This window comes from Paralichthys olivaceus, chromosome 10 (genome assembly GCF_024713975.1).
Source record: "Paralichthys olivaceus isolate ysfri-2021 chromosome 10, ASM2471397v2, whole genome shotgun sequence".
NCBI lineage: Eukaryota > Metazoa > Chordata > Actinopteri > Pleuronectiformes > Paralichthyidae > Paralichthys > Paralichthys olivaceus.
This window is the reverse complement of record NC_091102.1, coordinates 18,446,969-18,467,368: the sequence shown is the minus strand read 5'-3', so window position 1 is coordinate 18,467,368 and position 20,400 is coordinate 18,446,969. Positions and strand designations below refer to the sequence as shown.

At 40.3% G+C, this 20,400-nt stretch overlaps 1 protein-coding gene across 1 annotated transcript; it reads right to left on the bottom strand.

The window, feature by feature from the left end:
* Positions 1–1,282: 1,282 nt before the first annotated feature.
* Positions 1,283–4,633, bottom strand: LOC109631216 (pancreas transcription factor 1 subunit alpha). The gene is made up of 2 exons (XM_020089838.2): positions 3,783–4,633; positions 1,283–2,517 (listed from the first exon to the last, which is right to left on the bottom strand). The coding sequence occupies exons 1-2, from the start codon at positions 4,360–4,362 to the stop codon at positions 2,480–2,482; spliced, it is 618 nt and encodes a 205-aa protein (XP_019945397.1). The 5' UTR covers positions 4,363–4,633; the 3' UTR covers positions 1,283–2,479.
* Between the last annotated feature and the right edge of the window lie 15,767 nt (positions 4,634–20,400).

Sequence of the window (20,400 nt, the reverse complement as noted above, 5' to 3'; positions counted from 1 at the left end):
TATTGATCAGGCTAATCGTTTGGACACAACTTTTAGCCAATGCTGAATTCTAAAATTAAATTTCTATCTTGTTATTTTATCTATTCTTTTCTCCAATGATGTTTTTCGGCACAGCCACATGAACCTTTTCTGAAGTAATCCAGAGTCGCTGTTGAGCATTTACATCAGACAGGTGTACAATATGTTGAGGGAGCAACATCAGCAAGAACTTTTTTTAACAGTTTAAAAGTTCTTGCTTCACATACACACTCATCAGAACCAAATAGAAGTAATTGGTTGATGTGTTTCTAAAAGGACACGTTTTCTCTGTGTGTCTAATTTAATTTCAGTCTTTGAGGTTTATTTCATCCAATCTTAGAAGGAAAATGACACGTGGCTGCAATAGAAAATATGAAGTCTCATTACTTGGGTCTCTGGAATAACTGGGGACTAATTTTGAATGTAGTGTGACCAAAAATCCCAAACCAGAATTCATCAGCTATACATCACACATAAGTGGAGATGTCATGACTGAGATGTTTCCTAAGGGCTCCATTAATGGCACTAAAAGCATGTGTGCTGAAGGAGAATGGGTACGCTGTTGACTCCCTTCGCCTGTTTTACACATCAAGCAGTGCACCTGGAGCAGCACTGTGCACCGCTGACACGTCAGCTCGGGCGACGACAAACTGCACAGTAGGGAAATAAAATCGTGTGTGTAGGCAAGTTGTGTCGCCATCCTCACATGCTGTGTTGTAGCTGAAACGACTCTGAGAATCATTTCAAGTGCCAGTGTCACGCTGGCATGTCTCTGTATTTTTTAGTCTTACTCAGAGCACTTTACAGTTCAGTTGTACCATTCACACACATTCATACAGTGCGTCTACGTGCAGCACTTTCTGTATCACACATCACTTACACACTGAGGGGTGGACAGTGATGCTGCATAAAAACAGCTCTAGTCTTCTAATTGGCTTTAAACGGATCATGTACACACTGATACATCTGATTGACATGTTGCATTTACACCATATTATAACCTAATTATTATAGGGATGTTAAATAAACTGCCATGAAACACATTCTGTACAATGTAGTCCTACATGATGAATCTATGATTTCCTGTGAGGTTGTCGTGTGAGTATAATAGCTTTTACATATATTGCATTGTCATAGAATTAGATACAGATATTATCATGTAATTGTAGCAACTTATAATAATGAATAGTAGTTTCATCTCAAGCTCAAAATGTACCATTCATAAATAATAATTAGAATTATATATCACACTGACAAGAGCCACTTTTCTGGATAACAAGCCATTTTACTGTTTACACTTTCAACACATTACACTGCTGATGAAACACTGATTGCAGAACATAATGGCACATATGTCCAGAATTTGTCTTCATGGCCTGTTATCTGTTGGGTCATACATACATTTCCATAATGTCATAATGACACTAGGTGTAGATGTGATTTTGGGGGTGCAGACACATAGGAACAGGGATACATTCAATCATTTCTGTGCTATGAATATAAATATATATTCAAATCTCCCACAGGAAAATACATCAGGCAAAGTGTGTAAGTCAATGATTTGTATGTAGGTGCTTGAGTTTTCCCATTAAAGACATTAACAGGTAATGACCACAGATAAAACCACTGTGGGAGAGATGCAGGTTGCTTTCCATGCTCTTGACTTATGATTAGAAATACACAAAATACCTCCACTGTGGTGATGTGAAATTTTCAAGATGATCCATTTAAAGAAAATGACATTGTCATGTAGCACAGAGGAGCCTTGAATATACAGTAAATCACAACAAATGTTTCCCATTTCAATTACAGAACAATAAATTATCCAGTTTGTTTTAAGATGCACTAAAAAGCAGCAGAGGTATAATTTATCAAACTATAAATAATAAATAAATTAAATTAAATAAGTAAATAAATACATAAATAAATAAATAAAGCAGAGACAGTACACAATTAAACTTACTGCCATCGCTGGAAACAGCACCTGACAGGCAAAGACATATTGCACCAATCTGCTTCTCACGCCCGTCGTCTCATTTACATGGGAAAGGCTCTTTTTAACACATCGACTCCACAAAACACTTCAGGGCCGCATGCAGAAGTATGAGCCCTATTAGGACGTCCATTCAGTCTCATGCCAGTGTGCCCCTCTCTCTCTCTCTGTCATAAGTGCCATCCATTTGGGCAAACAATGCTAACCCTCTCCTTCCCTCCCCAGCCCCAGAAACAGTAGCTCTCAATTACTAGTCAACAGTGAATTAGAATATTAAAAGCCGCAGAGGACGAGGGAGGAGATGGAGTTGAGAAAGCCTGAGGTGTGTGACCCGGTGAGAAGTCTGCAGATGTCGCCCGATGGGCTCTGTCGTGCCGTGCCGCCTGTCTTTGACATGTAGAGGGAAGAACAGATCTGAACCACCTCCACGCCGACATCTCAACACTCGGGGCGCCCCATGTTGTTCACTTAATCCCACTTTATCCAAGAGAGGCGGGCTGTCAGGTCTGGGAAGGGGAACATTGCAGAGAGGAGTTCAGAGGGAAACAAAAGCAGGACAAACACATCGGTTTAGATACATTTTAATGACTGTTTAACAAGTCCAAGGTCTGGGCCTGAAGAATGGGAGAATACTTTTCAATGAAAAGCCTGTTAGAGATGCTTCAGAGCAGATTCCCACAGAATTTGACTAATAAAATCTGGGTGTGTTTGTTAATACAAATGAGGCTAATTCAAGGGAAAATACCTGGAGCACACACCATGGAGATAAAAGTCTGCTTTATTCAATCTTACTGAAAAGTGATTCAATTTCAAATAACCACTAATAGGCAGTTTTTTACTCTCCACTTGCCAAATTGCTTGTTGTGGGAACTGTTTCTCTGACATATTGTAAGGTTTTGACCCTACTATGTAAATTGCCTTGAGATAGTGTATGTTGTGAAATAGTGCTATAAGATTGTGGAGAGCTTCAGATTCAGACTTTTTATTCATCCCACAGAGGGAAAAATTCCTTATTGCAGTTGCATAAGTACACATATGTGTGTGCATTCGTGATATCAGAGGCTAAAGGGCTAAAACAAGGTGTAAATGATGCTGTTTTGAGTCAAATTTGAATATCAGGGCTTATGGACACGTGGAATACACCACAGGAGCAGGATGGAGGCATTTTATCTTTTTTTCTTTTGTTTTCTTAAGTTTGAAGAATGAGTCTCCAGTTACTTCAATTGTATTGGATTTGGCTGCAATGCTGTTTACCCCTGAAACTCAAAAAGTGTTTTGTGGAATTGAACACTTCACCCACCCCTCAAAGTGGTGAGTATAGATAATGAATGCATTTTCATTTTCAGTGAACTAAATCCCTTTAACTTAATCATGTTGATAATGCAACTCATATGACCATTCTTTCATTTAGAGCTGAATTCAGAAGTGTGTTAAAAGAGGAATAAATGAAAAATCCTGAAACTTACAGTTTCTTAAATTAATTACAGCTGTTGAATACTTTTTCCAATATTCTAAATGATAAATATTTTGATGATAATGATAAATACAGTAATTTCAAGCATTTTACAAAACCATGCATGAGTTTTTAAAACTCATAAAACTTCACAATTATGTATAATGATAATTCATCATTTATGAGGTTATAATTACTGCATTTAAATCAACTGGTGTTGGGCCTGATGAGACGACCTGTCATTATTCTGATCTAATTAACATTAACATTAGTAACTAATAATCTCTCTACGTTGGATAATGAGAGTGATCAGCTCACCACTCGTGTTCCAGATGGCGTTAGTTTGGTTCTTGTAGCCGTTCTTCATGCACTCGTCCACGTAGGACTTGGGGTCGCAGCCTGACATGAGGATCTCTCTCAGCAGGGCGATGTAGGCGATGGCCAGTCTCAGCGTGTCTATCTTCGACAGACGCTTCTCGTAGGGAAACGTCGGGACGTGGCAGCGCAGCTCCTCGAAGGCTGAATTGATGCTCAGCATCCTCTTCCTCTCCCGGATGTTGGCGGCGTGCCGCTGCACCTTATAGGGCGGATGGGCCAGTAGGCGACGCGACCTGCGCGTGCCCATCTCCAGGGGCTCTTCGGCGCAGGAGCTCTCCCCCTCGGCGCAGACGCCCGCCCCCGGGGATTGCACGTCGAGGTCGGTGAAGGTCAGTTGTGAGTCCGGGAACATGGACTGACAGCCGAAAGAGGACCAGGGGGACAACTGGCCTGTGGCCGCCGTGCAGTCAAGCAGGAAGGTGTCCAGCTGGGTCTGGAACTGGAAGTTTTGGTCCATCTGTCCCCAAAACGCAAAATCAGTGGTTCCATCGTGGTCCAAGTCAAAGAGTATCTCCTCCATATTAAAAATAAAATCAAATTAAAGGGAAAATGAAATCAAATTTAAGGGCTGATGGTCAGTGGAGTCAGACAGCAGAGCGCACGGGTATTATGAACTGACCTGCATGCGTCTGTCCTGCTGTGTGACCGCCTCGCAGACACATCTCCTGGATTAAATACTTCCAGGGCCTCTATGTTTCTCTGCGGGTCGCTCCGGCCAATTCTAAAGGCTGAATGGGAGCTCTTAAGAACACTTTACCCCTCCTCATGGATCGTTCTTTGCTTTAAAAACGCATTACAAAGGAATCAGTTGATCTCCAAACGACAAAAGGCGGGGGGGGGGGGGGGGGGGGGAAGAAACACGTGTCCAATTATAAACTTCTCCAAGTAGTCCCGCTAATATTGACAAAAAACACTCAGTATTTAGCGGGCATTGGAGGGCTTGTGCGGAGCATTGTGGCGCAGCGGGCCGCGCAAACCCGACGGCCCCTCTGAATGGGACTGTTTTCTCTATTAAAGCTCAGCTGACAACAAACACTGCTGCCAGAAACACATGAGCGCGCATTGTCTCTTCAAAACGTAACGAGATGTTAATAGAAAATCAGCATTTTTAATTGCTTTTTGGGTTCATTCTGGTGGAGACATATTTTTACGCACTGAACTTTAGTTACCAAACAAACCTACACGATGGAAAGATATTCCAGCAGTGATCACCACAGCTCGTCCCACATACTTTGGGTCAAGTGGCCACATTAATACGCTCCTAATTTGCAAATGATATGACGGACTAAATGGCGAACTGTGGCGAGGACGCACGCTGTAATTACGCACGGGGGGGAGTCCTTTCTTCCAGGGTTGGATAGAGGACATCCCGGGGATGGACTTTAATTCAAGAAGGCTGTATATGTTTGCGAACACGTGGTTCTGATTTGACGAAGTCCTCCAGGATGCTAATTTTAAGGGAATCTGTTTGTTGCAGTAAACACAGGCGGCGTGTGTATCCGAGTGTTTATCGGGAGGCAGCAGCTGATTTAACCCGAATCATCCAGAAGAGCAACAATGAGACAGGTGAAGCTCGACACTGACAAACACCAAACATGACTGAGCCGCACAGGTGCTGGAGAGAGTTGATTGAATTCATTCTAAAGAGATTTAGCTCCATGCTGCTGCCAAATATAGATTTTAAAAAAGTCAGAATTCTAAATATGTTAAATCAATCTATATATGAAAAATCAATCCAGTATGAATGAGATTTGTGACGCACACACCAGTTGTTCGCTTAAACACTGAAGGAACAGAAAGGCCACAGTCTGTACTGTCTTCATTCTTCATCCGTCAGTCTGATGATTTGACTGTTATGTTTGTTTCAGTTAAATCAAAAAAGTTGCTGGACTTAGTTGGATTAATAAGATTGTATTTTATTATTATTATTATTATTATAGCAAAATTCAGTGAAGCTGTGAGACTGACGCACATTTAAAATGGCAACATCCTGACCAACTGAGGCGTCGTTATAGAGCTCAGCATCCTCAGTGGAACCAAGTAAATTACGCACATGTGCATGAGGGGTTTCAAATGGCTCGTTTTGAAATAAAGCGTCCTCACGTTCACTTCATTTAAAAGGTGTCAGAGTTTTAATGGTCTAATGAGAGGAGTCTATATAATCAATTGAACACGCGTACGTAATGACGCAGCGCGCTCCGTGGCACGGGGTTGTTTTCAAAGAACACTGGTTGAATGAGACCAGATAAACCAGATCAGATATTCTGCTCCACAAATATTTAAGCATGTGTGAAATAAAGAAGCTTCCAGCCATATTCTCAATCCTGCAAAATAAAACTAAAAATTATTATAAACAAATTAACACATTACATAAAAGGATTAAGAATCAGGAGCATATTTATCTACGAAAATTAGTGCATTTCGTTGAGGAAGATATAACAACCGTTTCATACGTGCCTGATAACAGACCGTCTGCACCATGGGCTCCATGAACTGGATCAATGAAATAAACAGCCTCCTGAAGCACGTTTAGTTGGACCTATACAAGCCCGTTTGTGGGACAGATGAGTGATGATAATGCACATTCAGTGGCCTGATAACAGTCAAATCGGCTGAATTAATTCAGGTCGGCTTAGTCTGCAACCGCAGTGCGTTTGCGTCTTTGTTGTGAAGTGTGTGTGCATGTGTGTGCCTGTGCGCGTGCGTGTGACTGTCAGGACCTTCTGCCAGCCTGCCAGCAGCATCCCGCTCCCAGCTGACGGTCTCTGTTCTGGGTTGTTCCGGGCTGAAGAGATGCGCCTGTCAGATCCAGATCCACCTTATTGTCTTTACAGCCATTCAAGAGAGCTGGAGGGGTTGACAAGAATGAAGAAGAGAAAAAAAGCACGATAAACTCATTATAACAACACTGAGCTGAACACTGAAACAGACGTGGAGTTTGGCGCTTTATATCTCCTGATTGAGAGATTAAATAAAAAAAACAATTCGCAATATAAAGCCATCATTCGGTGTGTGTGTCATAATTCACTCACATGCAGGCTGCACCGCTCCTCCGTGTCCTTGGAGTAAGATCCCGTCCCGGGCTCTCAGCCCAGAGGACCGGACAGCCTGGAAAAGTCAAGTGCGCCTTGGACGCAGCGCAAGGCCACATGCTCACAATTAGGCCTTAGGTTGTGAATCTGTTCCCCACCCGGGACTCACCGTGTGCAAAACAAGGAATGAATGAAAATGAAAATCAAACACATCACATCCACACTCTTTATATACAGTCCATGATCCACACTCTTTATATACAGTCCATGATCCACACTCTTTATATACAGTCCATGATCCACACTCTTTATATACAGTCCATGAGCCACACTCTTTATATACAATCCATGAGCCACACTCTTTATATACAGTCCATGATTCACACTCTTTATATACAGTCCATGATCCACACTCTTTATATACAGTCCATGATCCACACTCTTTATATATAGTGTATAATCCACACTCTTTATATATAGTGTATAATCCACACTCTTTATATACAGTCCATGATCCACACTCTTTATATACAGTCCATGATCCACACTCTTTATATACAGTCCATGATCCATACTCTTTATATACAGTCCATGATCCACACTCTTTATATACAGTCCATGATCCATACTCTTTATATACAGTCCATGATCCACACTCTTTATATACAGTCCATGATCCACACTCTTTATATATAGTGTATAATCCACACTCTTTATATACAGTCCATGATCCACACTCTTTATATACAGTCCATGATCCACACTCTTTATATACAGTCCATGATCCACACTCTTTATATACAGTCCATGATCCACACTCTTTATATACAGTCCATGATCCATACTCTTTATATACAGTCCATGATCCACACTCTTTATATACAGTCCATGATCCACACTCTTTATATATAGTGTATAATCCACACTCTTTATATACAGTCCATGATCCACACTCTTTATATACAGTCCATGATCCACACTCTTTATATACAGTCCATGATCCACACTCTTTATATATAGTGTATAATCCACACTCTTTATATACAGTCCATGATCCACACTCTTTATATACAGTCCATGATCCACACTCTTTATATACAGTCCATGATCCACACTCTTTATATGCAGTCCATGATCCACACTTTATAAGTATAGTGTATAATCCACACCTGCTCTTACATGTCAGTCTGTTGTGATTTTAAATCAGTGACACACTGTGGGGGTTAATTGTTGATGTCAGCTCAACCATTTCCTTGTGTCATTTTCAATACAAATTACTGAGCTGTGCTGCTCATCTCTGATTGGCTGTTAAGAGTCAGTGCCATGATGCAATAATACAGAGTCCAAACCTCCCTCTCTACCTCCTTATTTCTAATTTCTTTGTCTCTTATTCTTTCTCCATCACACTTGTGTCTCATGTCTTATGTAGCTCTCTCTCTCTCACTCTCTCTCTCTCTCACACACACACACACACAGGCATAATGCATTCCCTAGCCCCTTAACCTCAACCATCAAAACTAAATGCCTAACCCAACCTAAACCTAATTCCAACCCTAAACCAAGTTAAATCAAAATACAACAAAATAGAGCAGCCATGCCATGTAGAAAAATAAACTACAGTGTTTTTGTATTTTAAAAATACAAAAACATGCTTTCCAAGGGAGCATGAAATCACATTGGATATATAAATATTATATATATTATATATTATTATATTATTATCTATCTCACCAGGAGTATTCAGTTGATTAAAGCAGCTCAGCTGATAGCAACTAGAGTAATTCATTAATCAATCATTAATATAATAACAAATGATGTGTCAGGCAGTCATTGATGCAATATGCAAATTATCCTATTAAACAGCTACTAATATTAGGGTATCATAATTTCCTTAGCAACCATTGGAAAATTATTTGGAAGTTGTAAACATTATAAACATTTGGGTGGGAGAACGACCATGAGGCAATCATTTTTAATCATCAAGCCCAGGCAGTCTTGTTTCTATAGCACAGTGTTATTTGAGAACAATTCTCACGAAAACACAGAACAGCCCCGAATAATTTACAGAGGTAGACTCAAACAATTGCTGGTGATGGATGGAATAAGAACCTGTTGTTTCATGGCTTTGCAGGACAACATTGTTACTGACAATGGGGCACAAGACGTGTGCATTTACTAAGTTAAACCATCTCCTGACTTTATAAAGTAATGTACAACAACTCTGAAACACTTTTTTTCCCTATGCAAAAACTTACCATAGGTTGAATGTAGCAAGCTAATGTTAACTGTGAGGGCTGCTAATGTTACCCAAGTCAAACAGAGAACACTCTGTAATTTGATTCAGCCTATGATACTAAAACAAACACCAAAACCTAAGAATTAGTGCTAAAAATCAATAGAGAGCTGGTAACCAACACATTATCAATTTTCTGAACCTCAATGTTCTGATCTCAACAAGCCTGAACAAAGTATTGAATAGATACTAATAAGATGCTGCATGCATGGATTTTTATTATTTTATTTTCAAATTGGATCTGCACCATATTACAAACATTAACCAATACCAACCTCTTAAATATGTCTGAATTAATTTATCGAGATTCTATTCCCTGAGAAATCAACGAAAATGTTGCTAAAACAATTCTATCTCACAATGTTCTAAAAAATCCTGTATCTGTCCCCTGATCTGGATCAACACCAAATTTTAATTGTTTTTTTTTCTGATTCATACCACATCTTTTCACAAAGTTTCATGGTAATCCATCTGGTAATTTAGTAAACAAATGACTAACAAACACAGAAGAAAGCATAACCTTCCAGGCAGAGATAAGAATTTCTCATAATGTGACTGAGTAAACACATTTTTGTCCCCACAACATGAGTAATACCTGGTCCACACACACACACACACACACACACACACACACACACACACACACACACACACACACACACAGTGAAAGTTGTAACCAGCAGACATGAGATAGTCCATCAATGAAACAACAAAAAGACAGATTAACATTTCTTGGTTCTGTTCAATGACGCACATCTTGTTTGTTTGGCTATGCTACAGATAAACATCTTGGTGCTGAAAGCTCCTGGGATCTGTCTTGGCTGCTGTGAGAGAATGGCATAGCAGACATTTTAGCCAAGTGTAATCTTCAGCGTCGGCCACAAACAGCTCTTTGATCCGCGCTGGGACTGAGTCCATTACAGTGTCACGGCACATTGAAGAGATATCTCAGAGCAGAAGTTACCCTTGACCACAGATCAGGATTCAGATTGCCCCGGGCCTTTACCTTTAAAGGTAACTACAATCAGCGTTAATGCAATGAGCAGTCTGTGCTTAGCATCAAAACTGCATGCCAGTCAACTGAATGAAAATAATGCAGGAAATGCCTCAAATCATTGCGTGCAAATCTGTCTTGGATGTGAACATTTTTGTGGATGTGGGGCAACCTTCATTTCCTGCATAAACTGTAACTGCATCTGCAACACTCTCACTGTGTGTTCCCCTGGATTTTAAGAATTTGTGAGATGTCTATCATCTACAAATACTCAGGTACTCGTGAACCTGCCATAGAAATGAAGCTGACTCTAATTTTTGAAGTTAAGAAGCAGTTTACTGGCTCCGTGCCCATTCGTGTCTGCATTTCAGGCCCAGGGCTGGTCTGGAAAAAGCATCATGGTCGTAAACTGGGCTTCAAGCAAACACCCCTCCAGGGGTACCACCCCTCTCCCTGGACTTGCTCGACCCTGAGGCTCGATCTCAGTCCTGGGCTTGATAAAAACACACTGGTTTAGCAGGGTGTGTGTGTGTGCTGTGTGACAACAGGTGGTATTTAGATAATGTGACTTTCACTTTGTGTGTGTACGGCAAACTATGGGCTTCCCCTTTCCTCCACTATTATCCATCTCTGGGTGGATCTGTTATGAGACGTTTGGTGCGTGTCTCTGTGGAATATGTGAAAGGCCACAGAGTGGTAATGTGCAGCAGTCATCAGGGGTGACACCTGACCAGATGTTAACATGAACCCCTCCCCCCGTCCCCTCCACCTCCCAAACATTACCTGACTGAAGAGTTTCGTCAATTCTAATGCTCCTTGTTTTCATCAGAAAATAAAAACAGCATGCAAATTTAGCTAATTTCCAGATCTCAAGGACTATGAAACTCACTGAACCCATAAAATAGACCATTTAGACATTTGGGTCCAATAAGAAAATGAAAAGAAAAGGGCCAAGGCCACATTCTATTTCAATGACAGCAACAATATACTGGAGATAATGAATAGGCCTTTTCCAACTCTTGTGCTCAGTAATATGTGAAACTGAAATATTCTAGTGTAGGACTCTGTTCAGTGTGCAGGGGATCCTGTCACATTTTTCTAAGGAGTGAAAACAGCATTTTACACACAAATACAATTTCAAAAGTGGTGGTCACTATCAAAACTGCAGTGATGATTCTGTGGAGGATTCTGTGGATATTGGCAGTGTTCCAGAACCACTCTGGTTATCGTAGTTTGTATGATGTAAGCAGGACGGCCATAAATCTTTTTTTTCGACTGGAAAATGTTGGAAAGACGACAAACTCTGTGATCAGGCTTCGACCGGAGCACTACAATAATTCAGTTTTGAAGTTGGGCGACTTGTATCTGGATTTTTAACCCCCTATGTGCTCTGTGTTATAATACCATCCTACATTTCACATAAGACTCCTTGCTTGAGACCCTAAAACTATTTATTAAGATGGATGACGCTTCTGCACTTTTTCCATCTATCCAAAAATGAAGTAAAAACATCCTGGATATGAACGCTGCCATCTTGCGCATTTGGAGCCAGAGTATGCACAATAATGATCAGGGGGATGGAGCTGCTGGAGAGAGATCCAGCTGACACACAGATCACCATCATGGTTTTACCATCACCATCATGGTTTCACTCATGTTTCACCTCATTTAAATAATATCAAACAACCTGTTACTGGAAACTTAGTGGAAAAACCGGCACTTGGCCAAACATCAGTGTGACAACAACTACCTAAAATGACAGAAACCATTTATGAAAAAATGTATTTTGACTTTTTAGTTTTCTAAGACTACTACTGAACTTCATGTGGAAAAGTAGTCGACTGCCCCTTTAATCATTTGTGTGGAAGACAAAATCAAAAACAAAAAATACACTGATTCATAAAAAAGTGAATAACTCAACATTTATAATTTTTTTTGTCGAATCATTTACATGGTATCAGAGAGTTATTTCGCTTTTCAGCCTTTTGTTGGACAGTTATTTCACCTTCAGCAAAGCTCGGCCTTTTCAGTTTTATCTTATAATGTGTGACTCTGACAGCGATGAACTAACACATTGATGATGATGATTCTTAGCTGCGATGATTTTGTGGTGGAGTCTGCAGGTATCTTTTATGGAGACATTCTCGCTGAAACCAGATGTGAATATGCTCCTGTTGCGACTCCACTTCCTCGGCACAAAACACTATCAGGTCCATGGAGACACACACACACACACACACGCACACACACACACACACACACACATGGATGATACTCAGGAGATGGTCTTAACAGGCTCGAGGGCGTCTTAGGTCACTGCAGAGACATGCCGGTGGACACACTGCCCCTAAAGACCAGCTGCTTGCTTTGTTCCTCACACCAGTTGTCTCCATCTCTCTTTGTCCTCACTCTATTGTTCAGGTCACAGAGGTGTCGCACGTTTTCCCATCTTCATTAGGAGAGAACCGTTCAGGCTTTTCTACTCGCTGTTTGAGTGGGCCACTGAAAAGGTTCTCGGTCACTTGGGACATTCACACTTGGGACAAACCTGGGACAGCATTCACAGGTTGAGTGGTGGATAAGATATAATGTCCGAAGCAGACATGAATTAAAAAGAGCTGTGGCTGAATTGAGGTTAGAGAACAGTGAAAAACAGAAGGTGAATAAGTTGTTGAACACACAGAGACCAGAAAGACAAAACAAAAAATTTGAATATGGAACATCTCTACTAACACTGTGTAGTTCACTGGCTGTTCATCTGATAGTCCAATCATCTCTTTCTCTTTCAACTCTATCTAATTATCTCTCTCTGTCTCTCTCTCTCTCTCTCTCTCTCTCTCTCTCTCTCTCTCTCTCTCTCTCTATATATATATATATATATATATATATATATATATATATATAATGCTAATATACACACACACACACACACACAAAATATCTAATATTTATATTAAAAAGGAAACTAATCCCTGTTGTATCCACTAGTCACTCACTAGAGGATAGTATAATGCCATGTGTTGGAGAACAGATAATATATCAAATAATTTGTTTAATTTTCTTTCCCTCAACAGTGATATAGTATTAAAAACATATAATCCATGAAACCATATTGTGTGACAGAGGCAGAGGATTGTTGTTAATGTACAGATTAACTGGCATATGACAAAAACATCAGAACCGGGAGGAAACTCTGGCTCTGGCCAAGAAAACCGAGAGAGGAAAGAAAATGGGTTGTGTAAAAGGTTAGGCTGTTAAACACACAGAGAGCTTTTTCAAACCGGCCCATCTGAAAGAGTAATGACTGCTCTATTATTTTTGCTGGCATGATCGAGTCGAACCTGCAGAACAGAAGAACAGGAGTTGCAACTGCTCTGGAGGACAAAAGTGGTCACTCAGTGGTCAGGGTTTGTAACATAAGACGTCCGCAGCAGTGTGATCAGCAGCAGTCCAGCTCAAAGGTAAAACTAGTAAGTGACTAGGGAACAATCAGAAAATGATGGAGTGCATTTTTGAGTCATCCACCAAATGCTGGAGCGGACGCAGAGGTGGTGATGGAGTTTCCCGTCACAGCAGAAAATGAGACACAATGCTCATGATTGATTTTCATGAGAATCAATCTGCTGTATATTGAAATACTGCTGCTTTTAGTTGAAGAAGCTCCAAGCAGCTCACAATGTGGGATGGGGTGAATGCTGACTATTTCATTTTTTTATAAACATATAATCACATCAAAAGTTGTAGATTGAAAAGTGTTCTTTTCCAAAACACTGAAGGCCGGTTTTCTGTCGAAATCCTCATCTAATCACCTGTTTACAAGTCAGTGTCTCTAAAGCTGCTTCCAGACATGCACTGAACTCTGTTTAATCTCCTGACATGCGCCAGAGGGGCTGTATGTGAGAACTCAAATGTCAGATTGAGAAGCTTTTCGCAGCCTAGTAAAAACTCTGGAGCCCATGTGAGAACACAGCAGGTTTGGATGAACAAAAAGACATCAATTAACTCAGGATGACATAAGTCATACACGTAGAAGAGACTGATGAAGATGTCAAGAGAGTTTTTGGTTGACAAGCATCAACTCCAATGTCGATGTGCGGTGGACAAAAACATCTCTGCAGCAGTTTTTAAAGGTAACATCGTGCCTCTGTCTCTGCACCACTCCTCAGTGTTGTTGTGGACATGTGTCTGACCAGAGGATCTCCTGCTGTTGTTTATGCATAAAAGGCAAAAAGTCAAAAAGACCTGACCCAATTCTGCTGGGACATCCTCCAGAGTTCATGTCTGAAAACATTATAGTATAGTAGTATTGTGAATGCAGTGTGACGTTTAATATGGAACTTTACAAAGTCAAGTTGTTTTTTCCTATTAATGCTTGTATGTGTTGCATCCTGCAGCCTCTCAGTGCCTTATCTTGTAGACAGGTAATCAGTCTGTACGAGGAGCAAAAGAGGTGAAACACATTGACTGAAATACGTTGGCTTTTTAAGTAATCTATATTCATATGCACATTCCTCTTAATAGAGATTGTCATCTACACCCAAAACATGCACAAAAAGTATTACTGTCTTGTGTGAAGAAACGTTCAACTTGTGTCGGATTGTAAAGATTGTACAGCGAACAGAAGACAGAGTCTTGGGTTAGGGTTGGCCAGAATATCCACTGTCTACAACAGAAGCCCCAAAATTTTCACTGTTGCCCCTAGAGGGTAATTTGTCATTAGGCAATAGCTAATAGGCTCAGAGATTGCTCAGCTCTATGAAAGACATCAGTATTGCTTTTCGTTTTTCCAACCCAGACTGTGACATTTGCTTTGTTTACTTTTTAAGCATAATGTGTGATTGACAGCTTATTAAACGCTGCCACTCAAGATGAGGAAAATCTGATGTATATATGTGTTCAGGTACAAACCATCTTAATAATTTCTCCCTGTGACCGTTTCACCTCAGCCTGATCTGCCCCACATTCATTCCGACCTCAAGCCTGCGAGGCACGAAGGCATTTCTAATCAACAGCAGTGAATTAATCCAACCTTAAAAGAGAGCAAAGTCACACATCGCGGCTCACTCCAAAAGCTTCAGCATCTGAAAACAATTAAATGTCTGGTTTCCACGAGAGGCTGATTTTGCCAGTTGACAGTTGCAGAGTTAGGGGAGAGAACTCACCCCCCCAGTGCCCCGCAGCCTGCACCAAATCATACCACCAGACAGCACAGATTAGCAGTGAGGCCTGAGCGATTTTAAATCACACAGTCAAAGAACACAGCATTGAAAGTACGAACAGTAAAGCTGGAAATATTCGGATCCATTTGAAGTCCTGCTCGTTGTGCCTCACAGTGATGACAAGACTGCAGGGAGTTGTTACAACGGGCCAAGAAAAAGTCTGAAACATTAAACATTAATAGAAACTCTAAGCCACCCTTTTGAGCGTTTAAGGTGCTGGTAGGTGGATTTTAGTTCCTTTGGACAGAGACTATTTCCTCCTGTTGCCAGTGTTTGCAAAGCTAACCTAAACATCTGCTGGCATTATTTTCTTATTTACTCTACAGACATTACTACTGGGCTTCTCGTCCAACCCCCTGCAAGAAAGTGAATAGGTGGTTCAAACTATCTCTTTAAGTGGGGCCTGTATAAGCTTCCAATTAAACGGTTCCCTTTCTATTGTCGCACCTTGTAGAAGTAGTAAATATGTCAGTCATGTGTAGAGTAGGATGTAATACAGTATTCGCTGTCAGTATTCCTTGGGTAGTGATCAGGTATGGATATTTTCTGGTTCAAATCTCAGACTAGCTTGGTTCAAAGCAGTTTTGTAATTCACCTCCCTTTCTCTTCCCCGAACAGCCCCCAGCCAGGGACTGCTGGAGTTGCTCAGCAGCAGTGTTGGAGATGGGACTCAAACATTTTACAAGGACTAAGTAAAAGTACAAATCAATTAACTTTTTGACTTGAGTAAAAGTACTTTCTTTTAAATGTACTTAAAATATTAAGAGTTATAATACTTGCCAAGTGTAGCCTATTCCCTGATGTAGCAGTCTACTACATCAGTAACTCTACCTACACTATATTTAATGTATATTTTGATGCAAGTGAAACACCTTGCATTGTCATGTTAAAGGTTCAGTGTGTAGAATTTTGTGACATCTATTGGTGAAGTTGCATGTTGCAGCTGAACACCCCTCACCTCACCCTCCCCTTCCAAACATTTAGGACAACCTGTGGTAGCCTTGACATATATTCTTACTACTGTAAAAAACATGGCGGCCTCTGTCGAGAGGAGACTCCTGATTTACATATGAAGTATTTAAATATAAAGTGCTTATTCTAAGGTAAAGAAAACAATTAATATAATTTAGATAAAACACACTGAGCTAGGATTATTTTTGATTAAATTTCTGCCAATAGATCCTTTCACCTAAATCTTACACACTGAAACTTTAATGCACTCACACATGTTTTTGCTTAAAGTTACACTTATACATGAAATGTATACGTAAAACAGCATAAGTGTATTTTATTTAATCAAGTTACCGAGTGAATCAAGTTATTTCATTTATTCACATCAACTCAACATGATAGAAAATTATTCATTAAATGTGAACGTTTACATTGAACTTAGGTATTTTTAGGTATTTCTAAAAGTCAAGGAGTCATGCTTCATCAGTCATGCACCTGTTACCCTCTTTTTACTGGATTACTTTAAAACATTTAAAGAACAATGTGAACATGTAACTCAATGCATTGTTAAAATGCTGTGCAGTAGAAAGAACAGATATTTATGTAGTGGAGTAAAAGTGAAAAGAAACTGAAAATAAATCTATTCAAGTAAAGTACAGACACATGAAATATAAACTTAAAGTAACGAAGTAAGTGTACTTTTTGCTGCGCAGCTCCAAGGTCTGAAAGTCTGTGCAAATATAAAACAGGACGTGACTGATAAAGAGCTCAGCAAATCCTCCCCGGATAAATAAAATAAAGAAAATGTTATTCTAGTAGGTTTTAACTGATTCCAAAGAAATGAGCCAGTTTTCCTCCAAAAAAAGTCTCCTCTTGATGACCAGAACAAAGACCAGCCTCTCATAGATGCTCAACGGCCATATTTGACCTCTAACATCATGGTGCTTGTGGTATGATGCTCTAATTTTACACTGACAGAAAGAAGGGAGGAACCAGCACATCATGACATGAAGACAGTTCTGTTTTATGTCTCATTAAAATGCATATTTCAACAAACAGATTTTCCCTGCCTCCAAGACTATTAATTGTGGCAAGGGATTTTAGTGACATGTAGAAAGGCTTTACAATCTCCAGTGTGAGGAGTGTAAGACGATCTCCATCTGAGAGTAATGTGCTTTTTCCATTTCAGAAAACATCACTTCTAACACACACAGACGTCCACACACACAGGCGTTTCCCAATGCTTTTAGATTGCACTGAATAGTTAATGCTGTAGGTGTTGCTAATAACTTCTGCCAGGGACTAAAACCCTTTTATCCTTGAGTAGGCCTAATTTTGGAACATTTCATATAGACAATGGCGAGCAAACATGAAAAAGAGAAAGAGAATGTGGAGGAGAGAAGGAATAAAGACCGTAAAATGAAAAGGTTATAAGAAACAGATTGTTTAACATAAACACCAATCAGTTGACAGGAGCAGAAACAGGAAATTAGATTCCCAGGAGCTGGAAAATGCATCCGCGAGTATCAATGATTCATTGTATTTCTGCCTGCCACAGTTGGACGAGAAAAAGGGGCAGGGAGGAAAAAGATCAGGACGGTGGAAATCAGAAGTAAGGAATCAAACAGTAAAAGGAAGAAAGACACATGATGATTCAAGGCTTCTTCTCCGGTTGAGATGGAGGAGGAAGCTCAAGCAGATTCATTTCCTCAGTTAACACCCTCTCTTATTTTCTTGTCCATAGCCATTTTCAGATATGAAAGTTAAACTCCACGAGATAGTCTGGACTCAATTCTGTAGTAGTTTGAACACATGAATAATGCAGCAGGAGATTTCTGCTCAGACTCATCACAACAACACAGAAATCTGTGTATTCAGGTAACGGATGGTGCAGCAGGCCGAAGCTGGATGTAACAAATTAATTCCACTGCAGAGATCACGTGTTTTTGTTTACATATGTTTTTATTTGCATCAGTCAGATGTTAGAAACACTATCACCCCCCCCCCCCTCCGGAGGATATCCTGCTGTGTTTGGCTCATTAGGACATGCTCCAGAGATTTTACTAGGGGGGTGGTTGCAGTGAAAGTCCTGATCCTCTCACTCAGACATTTGCGTTCTCACAAACAGCCCCACCAAATGATCTCCGGAAATAATCTGGAGTTCAGTGCTTGTCTAAAAGAAGCACATGAGTGATTTGGACACAGCATATCCTTTAGTTTCCTGCAAACCTTTTGAGAAAGACAAGACTCAAGGAAGTGCCAGCCTCTTGTATATACTGTAACCATAACCCCCTGTAGAACCACAACACGTTATTCCTTCACTTTTCACATTTTCTGTATGAAAGAAACCAAGTATATCATAATAAGTGAGATCAGCTGCAGCCTGCAGCTTCAAAAATACAAATTTGCTTAAATTTATTAGACATGGTATCAATCTTCTCAACAATATTTTACATTTTCTATTTCTTACATTGTCGTGAATGCTCATATTTTACATACTTCTTATTTTTAAATTTTTTATTTCTATGTATGAGCATGTTTTAGTTCTTTATATGTTTCTATATATGTTCCCTGGGTGTGAATGAAGTATTTCCAGTATGATCTAACTTGAATGAATGTCATATATTTCCCTTTGCTCGGCAAGTTTTCTTTAAGTCTAAGCACTTGAAAAATATTGTACAATATTGTTGTATTCAAAACTTTATTGAGACACTTATGAGAATGTGTGGATTCAATTCTAATCATCACTCTGAGTGACAGAGGCTCCACGCAGCCCCTTGTCTCCCCCGTCATTCTGCTCACGTCTTCTTGGAAATATTCAATTCTGAGTTTCTGGTGAAAATGAGCAAAAACATTTTGAACATAGACACATAATCATTGTAATCAATGGTGTTAGCGGATTTCCTGCTGAGTCACCTGAAACACTGGAGCCATCTAGCTAATTTGATGAGTCATTGCATTCTCTAAGCCAAAGTCACACAGTGAATAAAGAGTGGAAACCCAAACCTCCCAATTATTGGGTAACATCAAACAGAATATAAGTCAGCTTCAGTGAAAAATGTTCAAAAACAAAGGTTTTAAATGTGGCTCATAAGGGACGCCACAACAACGAGAAAAATGTATTTTCAGTCACTTCACATTATTTGAAGTGAAACATTTTTGGTTGGAGTTTCCAAGTCTCTAAAGCCAACCACAATGTATAACAATAAAACACGAGACCTTTGTTTGACAATAAAAAACCAGTGTTTCCTGCTTGAAATGAAACAATTCTTACACGAAGCTTGACAGGAGATCCTGCAGGGACGGAGTGACGACAGGCTGGATGCTGCTACTGTATTAGAGAGCCGAGCCTGGAGGAGTGCTTTTCCTGAAGGCCTGACCCCACAGCTGCCCCCTCATGGGCAGGAGGAAGCTAGGCCTTTATAACCTGGATACTCACACGAGGCAGACTGGGCCAAACTGGCGAGGACGCAGTGTTTTGGGGGCAATGAAAAATAATTTCCTCCTGAAGACGGGCCCCGGGGGGATCCGGCTTGGCCCCAAAGCAGAGGAGTGTGAGCTATGCAGGAGGAATTCCAAGGCGGGGTGACTGAGAACGTCAAGAGGGAAATGTCAAAGACAGACAGCGGCGTCGGCTGCTGTACCCCAGACCTGTTTACTCAATACCTGATTAAAGTGCATGAATTTAGCATCCAGAGCGGAGCATGAGTCAAACAACAGACAGAAAGTCACTGATGTGCAGAACAGAAATGTCAAGGGGGACAATCTTATTTGAAAACCACCTTCTGGAATATATTGTGTAATTGGACATACTTCTTAATTTCACAGTGTTATTGACAGAATCCGCTATTTTCCTCAGCGACCTGCAAAGAATTCTATGACAGTATGTTTATAGGTAAGATGATACTAGTTAAGAGCTAGTTTAGTTTAAAGGACTATTACAAGTACAAAAAAACCCAACAACAGTCAATTTCTATCGTACGTGAGCACCAGCACTTCGAGGAAACATCATTCTAATTCGTTTTCGAAGTTATTTCTGATATTGCCCTGTCAAATGTCAACAGTGAAC